At 45.8% G+C, this 14777-nt stretch overlaps 2 protein-coding genes across 4 annotated transcripts in view; one reads left to right on the top strand and one right to left on the bottom strand.

Annotated features, from left to right (window-relative positions):
- Positions 1-14777, bottom strand: part of Herc4 (HECT and RLD domain containing E3 ubiquitin ligase 4) — a 127456-nt gene that overhangs the window by 103278 nt on the left and 9401 nt on the right. For all 3 annotated transcript variants that reach the window (XM_077680945.1, XM_077680948.1, XM_077680953.1), the window contains exon 5: positions 7604-8033. In XM_077680945.1, coding sequence (XP_077537071.1) covers positions 7604-8033 — 430 coding nt within the window. The remainder of the gene's footprint in view (positions 1-7603; positions 8034-14777) is intronic.
- Positions 9966-12292, top strand: LOC144149401 (uncharacterized). The gene has a single exon (XM_077680961.1). It carries the CDS (start codon positions 10427-10429, stop codon positions 12290-12292), a length of 1866 nt encoding a protein of 621 aa, XP_077537087.1. The 5' UTR covers positions 9966-10426.

Raw genomic sequence — 14777 nt, 5'->3', positions numbered from 1 at the left:
GGGGCGATGCATTCTGCCACGCGCTCGCGTGCCCCGGCTTATTTTGCCACTGGGTGTACATACAAAATACACTTAAATATATACAAAGAAATAATTTATACTTTTGAAGAGAAGGAGGGAGCCTACTAACCACCACTGTCTAATGTTAGGGACAGTCTATGCTCAGGGAATGAATATGTTGCTGTATGTTCACGTTGAGTTAAATTGCTTTGCGTGCTTTTTTTGAGCATGAAACAAAAGCTGCAGTCTTCAGTTACCCCTTCGGCAGTTTTTTATCAGCGGCTTATCAAATGCAGATGAGTGTTCTGTGCCTCAGTATTGCTACTCTTTCCAGTAGGCAGTCCTCATGGCTCATAGAAAAAGAAGTTCTTATAATTTACATTTGTTAGGGTTGAAGACATCGTCACTTGCAGGCAGAGGTCATAAATACATATAATTCATCCAGTACTGAAAATTAGGCCAAGCTGGATTCACTCAAAATCAGAACCAGATTATGGTGCACGTGCCGAATTCTGCACCCAGGCTTGAGGTGCGCAATAGTGGAGGGCTCTAAAGTAATTTTGACCATGTGGAGATCGTTATCGTGCGCCAAAACCTTGACATACCATATTATATAGCCACAATGATGATGATAATGATGGGCACATTTAATCATCAGCATCATCATCTTACCATCCATCATCATGAGGTGCAAGTGAGAGAGATATATATATATATATATATATATATATATCGATTCAGAATAGGGAATGAGGGTCTCGTTGAATTAAGAGAAATAAGGGTTTGCAGTCAAAACCTCACAAAGCAAAGGGGAGAATGTGGTAGGTAATAGAAACAGATAAATAATTTGGAAAGACAGAAAGTGGAGAACCCACGACCTCCAGAATAGACGTGTATTCTGGAGGTCGTGGGTTCGGATCCTCCCACCCGGTGGGAATTTTTTTCTCAACTTTCTTTCTGTCTATATATATAATATATATATATACATAATATCAGTGTGTCGAACCGAAAAAATACCGGTTCGGTTACGGTTCTGGTTCAGGCGAAATCCTTTCGTTCCGGTTCAGTTCCGGTTCAACAAAATCACATACCGAACTGGTTCGCGAACCGGTTCGGGAGCTTGAACAGGTTTGCGAACCAGTTCGATGAGTTGAATTATCACTGAAATTAAAAAAAAAACATTTAGTAGTTTAAAACAACAGTCAAATCTAAATACAAACAAAAATTCAAATTGCTGCGGTTCCCCAAGGGCAGTGGCGCACTTGCAAAGCAAACTTTAAACAATTACAAGATACAGTTGAACCTCGTTATGAGACATGGATGTAAGAGACAAATGGGTATAAGAGACACTATTCACCCACATGGTTGGCCGCCCTATCTTTCCCATTAAATTGACCTCTTTTATAACAGACATCGGATGTAGAAGTCAGTTGGTTATAAGGGACAAGTCATCCTTGAACTTTAATCAACAATCTCGCTTGTAACAGACACTTTAACTTCAGATGCAGTGCCACCAGTCACTAATTGCAGTTGCTTCCATTGTGGAAACACAGCTGGACAACAGACGCCTGCAGTCGCCATTTATTATAACTTCAGCAAACACACAGTGGTGGTTCAGTCAGCTATGAAATGACGATGAGAAGACCTGCCAATGGAAATGTAACTTACAGAAGTGGTTGAAGCTTACTGCCATCCATTGGAGCGCGACTGCACATGCGGGCTCTCCCACTTGCATAGCTCCCAATTAAGAAGCATCGCAGATGCTGAGTCCTGCAAGCATGATGAATTGCCTGAGCACACAGCGGAAGAAGCTGTGTGCTCTGGCTATTCATCAGGCTTGTGAACTCAACATCTACGATTCATCTTCCACAAACAGTGAAAGGAAAGAAAGCTTGTAGAATCGGTTGTAAAAAACAGCGTAAATGCAGTCATAACGCAAACAAAGATTCAGAACTGTTTCATAAATACTGGGGGCCAAACATAAATTAGAATCAATCTTTTGCAACATGCTGTAGCGTTCTCTTGAGCTTAGTTTAGTCATACGGTGCCTACATTGACCTAGGGTCTGATTAGTAAGTGAAAACATGGTTCCCTGCTTATAAGAGACATCTTGTATAAGAGACAGAAACTGCTACCCGGTACGTGTCTCTTATAAAGGGGTTCAACTGTAGTATTAGAAAAACAGATGAAGTGGCAACGATTTACAGGGGTGAGACAGCTGAATCAGATTTGGGAGCAGTTTTTGGAGCAGCGAAATCTTGATTTTGGAGCAGAAGAACTTTGATTTGGAGCAGGTGATGAGATTTATTATGTCACCTTAGGAGCCTAAAAATCAAATTTTTGGCAACTCAAGGGGGGGAGGGGGAGTGCACTTTTTAATGGGTTGTGAACGTACACAACACTGAAACAGCCTTTCAACGAAGTTTTTTCAACTAGAGTATTACAAGGCACGAACTGCACTACCTTTTTACAAGCCATTTAAAAATTCTTCGGCGTTATGCATAGATAGCATGGAGTGCCGTTGAAAACATCGAATCGAAAAACTAAGCAATCGTAAGGCATTTTCATTATCATGTGAATGCTGAAATTATTATTTTTGTAATCTCAGGCTCGGCTTTACACACAATTGTAGAGGCATGGCAAAGCGCAAAGCGAGGTGACAATCTTCGCACCCCACCAGCCCTGCCATTTCAATTCCCAAGGTGCGCATTTACTACAATCGCAATTTGAATAACGTTGGTATGTTTATCCACCTCCCTCTTGATATTAAATTTCACTTCAGATAGATAAACCATTATTACTAGCGTGCAATAATAGCCCGTCTCACTATCGGCCACTGCTTGAACATTTTGCAGCGATGTAGCCTGCGCCGCCACTCCTGCAGTGTCGATCGTCCGATTTCCGCCACTGGCAAGCTCGCTGTCAAAAGCAGCAATAACAGCGTTTTATTATAACACCGCAATGAGTCCGAAATTTCACTTCAAGCACACACCGCGCCTCTCACTCGAGGCCGAAACACGGCGAATTCACGGGCCCCACGTTGTTTTTGATTAACTCCCGTTCTTCGAGTCACACAACTTCCCTCAACAGATCAAACGACTAAATGAAAACCCAGCCACCCCCATAACCAAAACTACAATAGAAATCAGCGAAGAGCACTCTACTCTGCCTGAACCACGAGCAACTCCTTCGCCCGACGGCCGTGTTTTTTAATATTCACCACACCAAGATGGCGGCACCCAGTCATTCCGGAGATACGGTGCTCCGAAAATTGCCGTCTTTTCATCAATTTTCACCAGTAGTTTGTCACCTGAGTACACATACGCATTTTTTCTACAGGACTTTGCAATTGTTTTCCATGGGAAAACTTAACTCCCAGAATATAACATGTGCAACCCGACATGGTGACCTTCGAAAAAACTATCTTGTGGACAATTTTATGCGGGTTTTTATTGAATGATCAATCAAATAAACCTTTACTAACAGGATCACCTTGGTGGTGCTGGAACACTATGCCGTCAGTAAGCATTTTTCCCCACCGAAACTGGCGGGAGCGTTAAAGTCCTTGACTGTCAGACTGTTTTGGAGCAGTTTGGCGCAATTTTTGCAATTTTCAAGCTTTTGGAGCAGCCTGGCGCAGGAAAGCAGATTTGTATCAAAAGTGCGCAATATGCGCAGCTGTCTCACCCCTGGATTTACCACCCACTTTTTCGCCCAGACTTTACGTTGTCCTAGCGACTATTCATAAAGCCACCACCAAGAGATATGACGGTGGGACGTATTTTCTGCCCTTTCCTTTTTTGTTGAAATCGCAATCGTCGCTGTGGAATCGCCCATCACGCTAACCTTGAAGCCTTAAATTTAGGCCTGCGTACTGGCGTATTCAAATACCAGCGCTTAATACCAATGGCACACATTTTTTATATTTGTAACAAAACAGAAAAATCCTACAACAGGCACATAAATACTACCAATGAATTAGACTTGGTCACCCTGAATAATTTGTTCGAATGTCGACCTTATCGAATGTGCTAGCCACACTTTTGTTAAAAGTAAGCTTTAGTTAACGCTCAGTCACTGCATTATTGCTCGGACCACTGCAATTACTTTTGTGATAGCTATACCGGATGTGTGCATTACAATCAGTATGTCATCGTACCACCTGACCCCCGGCCATCGTTCCATGTGCTACATTGCAGAATCTTATAACAAATTATGCTGTTACAAAATGAAAGGGAAATTTGACGCGCGCAGCATGAGATGGGACTTTTTCGGGTAGACGCTCTTTAATTCGTCCACAGCAGTACTCCCCTCCGGAACGAGTAGCAGTAGAAGTAATGTAGAGAGTTGGGCAGTCAGTACAAGTGCACCTTCGAAAAAAAAAGCAGATCTGAAAGAGGCAAAACAGCAGAACAAGCAGAAAAGATGATCGCTGGGCGGATGGGACAGTGTGAGGTATCGGCCTGCCTTCCTGCATGTGTCATCTACTTTATTACTGTTTTTGCTTCCAAGACAAGGTCGAGGGCTGCAGTTTCTTGCCAAGGGATTAAGTGCGCACCTTAACAGCTTTCCTTGACATATCTGTTGTTATTTGCATCTGTAAAAAACGGAACTTGTCCACTGTACTGTACTCAAAAACTGACCATGGAACTCATTTCCTTCGCATTGATGACACGTTTGGTTGTGAAAGGCAGGGCAAAGAAAAGTATAGAGCAATATCCACGTTTTAGTGCTTTTTTTTTACTTATTTGGTTTTATTTACTTTTTGCGTAATATTTTAAAACGTGATTCGCCATTTCTTTTTTGTTGTTTTCCGTGTAAACACATTTTTTAAAAAACTGGTGCATTTGATGCCCCGTGCTCTATGTCTGCTCCGAGGCGCAGCTTATGTTGCAGGCCGGCAGACTTAATTTAACCAGCTGGTGATATTAAACATGGATCAAAATCTCGATACACGGCCGTTCTCGATTTCCATCTACTTCAGGAAAACGGTCGTGGGGAAGGGAGATCGAGGCCACTAGTGGTCAGCAGCAAACGGCTTAGCCACTGAGCAGCTCCTGCAGTCGCACTTGTTAAGTTAATTATTAACAATTTGCAGGTGTTGGACTTTTTAAACAAGTTATGAAATGCAAAAAGTTTGTCCACACCGGGTGTGGGCTTTCGCTGTTGTGCAGTGGAGCACTCCTGCAGCCTGATTGCTCTAATGAAGTCGCAGCTAGGGAAGGGCAAAGTCGTTTTATATCCCCTGCAAGCTGCCGAGAATGACATTTCGTTTGGTCAGCTTGCACTACGCTCGCGCTTCCAGCAGCAACAGACCACTGCTACATTGGTGCTCATTCATTTCCCCTGTTGTTACATAGAGCGTGATAGTGTTCAATTGTCTGGAAGGAAATGTGCGTGGGCGGGTACGAAGTTGATGGTACGTGAAAGAAAAAAGGCCTGAATTGCATTGACTGTGCAATATCAACAACGGAGGGTCGAACCATTTTGGCATGAACCGGTAACCGTGTTTTTCTTTTTTCGGTTCAGTTCCGGTTTGGGTTCAGCGTGCTCAAAAAATAACGGTTCAGTTCTGGTTCGACACCCTGTTATAATATATATATATATATATATATATATATATATATATATATATATATATATATATATATATATATCGAGAGAGAGAGAGAGAGAGAGAGAGAGAGAGAGAGAGAGAGAGAGAGAGAGAGAGAGAGAGAGAGAGAGAGAGAGAGAGAGAGGGGGGGGGGGGGGGTCAGGGGGAGAGCAGCCCCCCTTACCCAGAGAAATAAAAATTTCTGCTTAGGAATGTGGTAGCTTGTTATTCTACACTGAGTATGGCTTACCATCACTACCTGTGCCCATGCAGGCACATTAATAGGCTATACTAGTTTATCATTGTCTACCCTGGCCTTTAAGAAAGCATAAATAGTAAAACCTTGTCACAAGAGAGACTCAAGGGACCCGGGAAACATGTCTTTTGTACCCAAGGTCTCTAGTGACCAAAAATTGTAAAAGCAGTGTGGAGTCAGATTAGATCACGTTACATCCATCTGCATCGAAGAGTGTTTAAGCATGCCTACAGGAAATGGCTTAAAGAAGTCATTCATAGTAGTTTTAGTGACCGCAGATTGCATTAACTTCCTTTCCAACTTCTGGAGGTAAAGCACTTCACTTTGCAAGCCCGGCTGTTGCTCAGAGCGCTCTCAGATGTTCATCAGCCTCAACTACAGACACTTCGTGCCCTGAAATATCATCCTCCTCCTCTGGTTCATCCTCTGCGGCACCAGTTAATTGCGTGAGGACTACACAATCTGTATGCTTTTTAGAGCACACAAGGCCCATATCTCCCCACACAAACTTCTGAAAAGTTTCTGGAAACCTCTGCGGTCTCTTGGATGCAGACCTGAGCTGCATCTTCAAAGCAGTTTTCCACACAATCTTCCCCTCTTCCATGGTGTCTCCTCTAAATAGTGAAAAATCTACTCTAGGGACCTAAAACAGTTTCCCTTAGTAACAGAGTGCCTCTTGTAACCATGTCTCTCGTATGAGATATTGCAAACATGGTGAACATTTTCAAATATCTCTTATAACCAAGTGTCTCTTGTAACAGTGTCTCTTATAACGAGGTTTCACTGTAACAAAAGACCAAGACCAGAGACACGACAATATGGAAATAGAAGGAGCTTTCAACAACAATGTTCCGTTTTTCATGCCCTTTGTTTCTAAATTATCAGGACACTTCTCAAGTGTCAGAATAGCTCGCGAGAAATTTAGTTTCCGTGAAGTATTCTGAAGCATCCAATTTAGTCAAGTGAGTCATCTTATGCACATACCCCATTTTCCCTATTCCCTATGACATCGACTTCACCCCATAACCCACCTGCACATATATCCCTCCTGTTGCTTTTATAGTTTCTTTGAAACTTCCTTCTATTTAATAATAAAAATAAATATGCTGTGTAATAACCATGTGACATGCATTTGTACACTATATCATTACTATTTGGGTAACACTCGGTGCAAAGTGGAGACTAGTGTAACAGCTCAAAGTCAACCCCAGACGTAATGTTTGCTTTGTTTTGTTTTTTCCTCACCACAGTCTGCCTCCAACAGACTTCAATACAGGCATACCACTTATAATTCAGGCACAAAAAGCAACGTATTGGTTATCGAGTACTTTTGTGAGCCGACTACAAATCAGACAGGGAGCAACAAAGTCTTTTTGCAGGCTTGCACTGGGCATAACACAAAGACAGACTGTAAAGAACATGTACACTTGACGTAGACTGTGCAAGCCTACCAACGATAAACTGTTATACCCAGAGCCAACCTACAAATGATGCTCAACCAACTAGCCCGACACCAAGCATGCAACAAAGCCTTTCATGTTTCCAGACGCTGAAACGTATCGGCCTTGAAGGGGAACGAACGCAAAGTGAGGGTGCAAAGAGAAGGATGATCACACAGGCACGCTTGCGGCCCTCGTTACCACTGTTCGAAGATCCTGCCTGCACACAACGATGGCAGTGACCTCCCTGGATCAGACGGGTGCCCTCTGGCCGAAGCTGATCCGAGGCCCTTACCCGGCAGGCCTACTGACCTGTTGCGGCCCCAGACGAGGACGGTGCCCGAGGGGGTGAGGCCGATGCTGTGCATGGCCCCGCAGGCTACCTGGGCCAGGGGCACGCCAACCAAGTGGGAGACCCGGCGGGGCAGGCGCTCGTCGGCCGTGGAGCCCCCGCCCAGGCCCAGCTGGCCGTAGCCATTGCTGCCCCAGCCGAAGAGCTCGCCGTTGCTGGCCAGGGCGAGGCAGTGGGCGGCCCCGCACGCAATCTGCACCACGTGCAGGGTGGCCAGCCGCTTGACCACGCGCGGCCGCAGCCGGCTCTCGTCCTCCGTGCCGCAGCCCAGCTGGCCCTGCCGGTTGCAGCCCCAGGCAAATACCTGGCCCGCATCGCTCAGGGCCAGCGAGTGGGCCTCGCCACAGGCCACCGCCCGTATCTCGTGCGCCGCCAGGGTGCTCACCTGCTCTGTTGGTAGCCCCGCAGGGAAGGAGAGAGGAACGATCCGTTCAGAGGAGCAGCAGAGGCCCTTCTCAGGACCTGCTGCCACAGGTAGCTTTTATGAAGCCCTCGAGAGATGCGTGTCCCCTGCTCACCCTGCTGTCTATCAGCACTTCAGCGACAACTGGCTCCACAATGCGCACAGACTTGAAAAGGAACCTCTAGCTTTCAAGCAATGCGTTAAAAAGTTTGGAAGGTCACAGGCTTGGTTACAAAATTTGTAGTGATAAGGCACCTAACAATGTAGCATAATAAGTTGAGCCAGTGCCGTCACATATTTTTGACACATGCTCGCACACGTTTATACAAACATAAACAGGGTGCCGCAAGACCATTTTGAGCGTTGTTACAAAACGTCTGCTCAAAGGAAGGCATAGTGTTTTGTTTTGGCATAGAGGGCACCTCCGTCTATGGGGAACAGGGGCTACTGTTGCCGAATTGGTGCGCTTAACAACAGTCCATGAAAAGATCGAGCCCTTGGTTTGGCATTGATAGAGGGTGCCACGTTTCAATACAGAAGAAAAGGTGGCTGTCGTGGAATCAGCCCTACAGGTTGGTGTTCCATATTTTTAGCCAACATTGGAAAGAAGCCAACATCAATAGAAGTCAACGAAACACACAGCCTCTAGAACTGCATGACCGTTGCATCTCTTGCTGGAGCTGAGGGATCCCTGGTGCAGTGATGCACACTTACAGCCGGCCGGCAGAGGCCTTGAGGAACGCTCAATATAAAAAATATTGTCTCGCCTAAAACAAAAAGGACTCTGATTAAACTTTCAGAAATAAATACCCTTTGCTAGCACTTTCAAATAAGCCTAAGACTGAATTTTTACATGGACCACCACACACTGTGATAAGCACTTAAACATGAGCAATATTTCAAATTTTTCAAATTTTATGCATTTACTGCTTTGAAAGCCCTCGATTCCTGACTCCCATCCTGTTTTCCCGCGCTTACCGTCAACAATATAACAAATTTGCAACTAGAGTGTCTCAGAAGAAGTTGTAACATTCGTAAAAAGATGTCTAAATATGGCCCAGAAATGCCCCATTGCTTCTCTGAAAAGCACATTTTGAGACACACTAGCAGTGGTCAGTGAGCTGTAGCAAGGAAGCACGGTTCTGTTTCTACCAATCGGAATTTTTTCGCCGGGCTCTGTATATTATATGTCATGTCATTTCTATGATTTTTTTTTTTTTTTTTTTGCAACCTAGGTTTTGGTCACAGTTCCGATATTCAAATTGCTGTGAGAGAGACAGAAAATTTTTTCCCGAAAAAAAAAAATTGATTACGAGGACAAATAGTGTACTGAAGGGGTCGGCCATGATTTTTTATAGTGTAATCGGAGATGGCAGTGAACTGCCTGGGACGTTTGGCGTTGAATGACCCATATGCAGTGGTGGAAGCGGGCTTGAGCCTTTCAGAGCAGCTCAAGGAGCAAAAATAACGCTGTTTTGAAAGCTTTGGAGCAATACAAGGGGAGTTTTGGAGAAGATTTTGAGCATCAAAAGACAAGTTTTAGAGCCGTGGAAGTCTGTCTGGGAGCAGATTTCTAGAGTCAAACATCAACTATTTGCAATTTTTTGTTGCTAGTAAACACACGCAAAAATTAAAATTGTTCTTGCTCAACATTCGATCAATACTTAGCCAAACAATTTTCCAATGAGTTAGAAAACATATGTTCCCATTATTAAAACATAACAGCTGATAGAGCAATAACTAAGAAAAAACTAGACTTAAGCGATGCTTTGAATCGCTACATTTAACTACTCTTCAGACAAATAAAAAATAAACGTTCGTAATATTGCAACATCATCACAGTCATGACAAACAGCCCAGAGAAGACCAGAGATAGGCAAAACGGTCCCTTTTGCATCTAGGCTGTTAAGGGGAGACGCGGGTCGAAAAGTCGCGTTTTTTTTTTCAAATTTCACCTTTTCTGTTTTTTGTTGCTTTATCATCTTTATACATTATATTTTGACATCTGAAAATATCACATCGAAATTTGCATCAGAAGTCGGTGAAAAATGCGTCTGAGTGAGTGGCAGTGACGCGCGGCATCACGAAATTTATGCAAAACTTGGTGCTGTTCGCGTGCTCGCGGGGCCGCGAGAAGAGCTGTCCGCCATATTGCGGCCGCTGGCTCGTGTAGAGTTGTCCTTACTCTCCACGATCCCGGTTCCTGAAGTCTCGTACGTTCACGAAAATTCTCAAAAAAAAAGCAACAAAAACAGTCTTTTCCTGCCGTTTCAAACCGCGCGCCACTGACGCGGGGCCGCCATTGGCTGACAGTGCCTGTGTGTTCTTGCCGTAGTTCGCTTCACTGTTTTCCGGAGTTATTTTCCGCTGTTTTCGAGCGATGGCAAGCCCGAAAAAGGCCATTGCCGACCACCGGAAATACAGAAGTAGGAACAAGTTCAGAGGGAAGCGGCGGAAGACGTACAACAAAGTCACCGCCGACAAAAATGTCCCCGACGGGCCAGCGGCCGCTAGGCCTAACATCGACCACGGCAACGTCGACCATGGCAACATCGACGACGAGATCAACGCTGCAGTGAATTTTGTGAGCGCATCGCAGAAAAAGATCGCGTTTTTCGAAAACGACGTCAGGCCGAATGCCGATCGTGCCGAAAGCGTAGTGCTGTGCGAGCTGGGTGGATTGACGGCTCTCGTCGCAGGCGCGGCATGCCCTGTTTGTCACGAGCGGAAACTAGCAGTTCGGGCGCCGAATAAAAAGTGGAAAGGCCTTTCTGTGTTTCTGGAACTACACTGTGAGAATGTGGAGTGCTCGGAGAGCATCCTTTCGTCCGCGTACTCGTCGAAGCGGGTCACGTCAGATGGCGGCCACGGTGCAAGCAGAAGCTACGACAGCGGCAGTTCGCGTGACGCTTTTGCCGTGAACCTGAAAGTGGTGCTTGCAGCGCGGGCCGTCGGCATCGGGCATGAGCAACTTTCGAGATTTTGTGGAGTAGTTGGATTGCCAAACCCTATGCACCATAAGACCTTCCATGCTATCGGCAAAAAAATTCACAGTGCGGCGGTGAAGGCTGTCTGTGAAAACATGCAAAGGGCACGCAGCGTGACCAAAGAGGTGGCTGGTAATAGTGACGTGCCAGTCATGTTTGACGGCACATGGCAAAAAAGAGGCCACAAAAGCCACAATGGTGTGGGAACTGTGGTGTCTTTGGACACTGGTTTGTGCCTGGACTATGAAGTGCTTTCTAACTTCTGCCTGTCGTGCAGTTTACATGAAGACATGGGAGGCGAGGAGGAAACATGGCAGGCGTTTCATCATCCCGTTTGTGAGAAGAATTGCGACTGTTCTTCCCATGCCATGGAGGCCGAAGCTGCAGTGCGGATTTGGCAGAGGACTGCAGACTATGAGACGCCCTTGCGGTTCACCATCTTCCTAAGTGATGGAGACAGCAAGGCCTACAACGGGGTCTGTGATGCCAACGTGTACGCCGACACCTCAATTGAAAAAGAGGAGTGCACCAACCACGTGGCGAAACGTCTGGGCACCGGCCTGCGGAAGCTGCCAACGCCACTTCCACGAGGGGAGAAGCTGAAGGAGACCACCATCCAGAAGCTTCAAACCTACTTTCAGGTGGCCATTGTGAACAATCGGGGAAATGTCCGCAAAATGTACACTGCCATATGGGCCTCATATTTGCACTCGTGCTCAACAGACGGTGCCGGAAGCCACAAGTTCTGTCCTGAAGGCCCAGACTCGTGGTGCAAGCACCGACGGGCTGAGGCCCAGGGCCAGCCTGCACCCTGCCACACCCCCCTCCTGACCAAGGCCCAGGGTTTGGCAATCCTCCCCATCTACAAGCGTCTCACAGATGCGAAGCTGCTTTCCCGGTGCCTCCACGGCAAGACACAGAACGCGGCCGAGTCCCTGAACAGCAAAATATGGCTGCTGTGTCCAAAGACCCGGTTTGCTTCCCGGACTGCTGTGGAAACAGCCACAGCCATTGCAGTCCTGTGGTTCAACAGGGGCCACGCGAGCTTTGAAAAGGTGCTGGAAGAGCTTGGGGTACTTCCTTCCGAGGCCCTGGTTACCCTCAGCGACCGCCGAGACAGCATGCGCATGCACAAGATGAATGTGCGTCAGACCGCTGAGGCGAGGGCACACCGCCGCAGTGCAGCCAAGAGGGCCCGGGTGGAAGAGTCCTGCCGCACCAGCCGGGAAGGGAAAACCTACGGCGCTGGAGAGTTCTAGATGCTCAGTATTCCCTCTGGACATGTGTGTCTATATTCAGCACAAGTTTCGTGCTACTGTGTTTTTCATTTTTGTAAATACGCACTTTCAAACTTTCAAACGTGTTTTTCTCATTTCGCAATTTTGGCCAATTTGCATTTTTTGCGGGAAGTGTTTCGGGCACTTAGAATGGTCATACGACAACGAAATTTGGCACACACATTGAGGAGAGTGCGTAGAGTGCCGATATCTACTTGAATGAGCACTACCTCTCAGCCGTAAATATCTATTAATAAATTAAATTGTAGTTTAGTGGCAAAAAAACAGTACTTTGCTACGCAGATATTTTTTTCATAGTTTCAAAGTTTCAGTACAATTTCTAGCTAGATATCAGCACTCTATGGCTAATAGGGAGCAAAAGGAGCTGTTGAACAACTCTCTGCATGAACATTTAGTATGCGCGAAAGTTCCCGGAAAACTTATGAAGTTTCACCATTACTTGCAACATAACTCACAAACTATTGCACTTATGTAAAAACTGATTACAGATTTGGAATCGGGAGGAAAAACTACATCAGTGGTCTAATTTCTGAAGCTTTAAGTTGTATAACAAAAAAAAAGTGTTTTCGAGGAGCGTCTCCCCTTAAAGGAGCCATGAAGAGAAAACACAAGTTTGGTTCATTCGAAAGATTGCCTCGTTAGAACCATAACGACACCACTTATAACGCAAACTTCGCTCAAATAAGCTACATAATTAGGAAAAACGGGAATGGTCATGCGACCCACCAGCTCATTTCCCGCAACAGAACCTATGCCGTCACATGGGCTAAGCTCTGCGATTGGCGGAGGCCGGCAAAAGCAAATGCATGTTAGGCAGGGCTTACAGTTTGCATAGCGAGCTAAATGCCCGTGAAACATACTGCACATTCTTTTTATGACAAAGAACGGTGGAGTAAACGGTTGAAGTTCCGAACGAACACGCAAGCGTGTGCGCCAATGCGTACGAAACAACCGCCTGGCCGAGCTCGACATCTCGCCGTCGCGCAGACGAATTTTCGGGTTCGAGGCGCTCTGACCTTGGAGGAAAAATGCCGTAAACACCGCGCATTGACGCTCGTATCTTTCTGGTCGAAGCAGAGAGCTCGCGCGAACGGCTTTCCATACACGACACCGGCCAACTGGCATAAGCGATACTGCTACTGAAGTTGAACTATTATTAACCGTAATAAAAGTACGGCACATACGTACCAGTCTGTATTCGTCCGTGGCGACGGCGCTGACGAGGCAGCGGTGCCGACGGCAGGGCGTTCGTCTGTTGTGGCTATCGCGGAATGGTCGCTTTTCCGTCCACCGCGTATCCCACAACTCTTGCCGCTCGTGCACTTAGAAGCGTTGAGCGTTCAAGTGGTGTGAGGTTGTTAAATGCAAGCCCGAGCTCCTCGGCGAGAGTTTTGTTCTCCGGATCAGGCGATTCCATGACTAGGGCTGCGGGTGCACTAGGTTTTACTAGCATTTTTAAAATGGCCGCCGTCTCGGTCGACTCCCGCGTGTGGGTGCTATATGGAGTCGACATACTAAGTATCTGTTTCATGGACCGGCCCGTGTGACACCATTGCTCACGTCACCAAATGTGCAATTTTAGCGGGAGATTTAAAATTTTGGCTTAAATTGCCTTATTTCTCAGTGAATAAAGCATCATTTGCTTCCGGGAAAGCGCTTGGGGTACTATGAAACACCTAATCTTTCGAATAAAACAAACTTTTGTTTTCTCTTCATGGCTCCTTTAAAGTTTAACTTTGTTCTACACCAAACGAGACTAAAAAAAAAAAAAATAGAAACTAAGAGAGAAAGAAATGGAGAGAAAAATAAACTAAGAGGAAACGAGATAATTAGATGCATCACGTAACTAAACCTGAGTAGACTCCAGACAAATTAAAAATACATGTTGATGTTCACAAAACACAAGAGAAGAAATTTACCATTCTGTTGACCAAGTAATTAATACTTTGTTCTACATAAAAATTACCGTGCAACTGTGTCGTGTTTATCCAAATAACGACCATAGCAATGTTTATCAACTTTTTTTTAGCACAAATGGAGGGCTTACTGGAGGGAGGATGGGGAAGGGGGAGCCCCTCTTCGGGCCAGAAAAAGCACTGCTGTACGGCAAAACGTACCTACTGAGCCGATTACTCGCACATAGCTGCTAGCATACCAGAATCTCCTCTCTCACTTGTGCCAGGGCCGCACCTGTACCTTTGGAATGGCAAGCACACTCACGATAAGATAAGATGTTGAAGGTCCAACTGAACCGTAGAACTAGAGAACTAGTATTTTCTTTGTTTTTTAATAAGTGGGAAGTTTGCAACAACTGCTGGTGACAACACACGCTTCATGGTGAAGCACACTGTGCGGTGAAGCTGCATTTAGGGGAAAAGTTTGCGCGTTCTCCGTACCCCACACTCCCAAGTCCCGTGAAACTGTGCCGCCACTTGGAGCCTAGGAA

Source organism: Haemaphysalis longicornis, unplaced genomic scaffold, assembly GCF_048455015.1.
Source record: "Haemaphysalis longicornis isolate Haplotype H1 unplaced genomic scaffold, Haemaphysalis longicornis Haplotype H1 scaffold_1, whole genome shotgun sequence".
Lineage (NCBI taxonomy): Eukaryota > Metazoa > Arthropoda > Arachnida > Ixodida > Ixodidae > Haemaphysalis > Haemaphysalis longicornis.
The sequence above is the reverse complement of the archived record's forward strand: the minus strand, read 5'-3'. Positions and strand labels throughout refer to the sequence as shown.

Coding starts and splice junctions, on each gene's coding strand:
- LOC144149401 (XM_077680961.1), top strand. CDS start 10,427: ATGGCAAGCCCGAAAAAGGCCATTGCCGACCACCGGAAATACAGAAGT.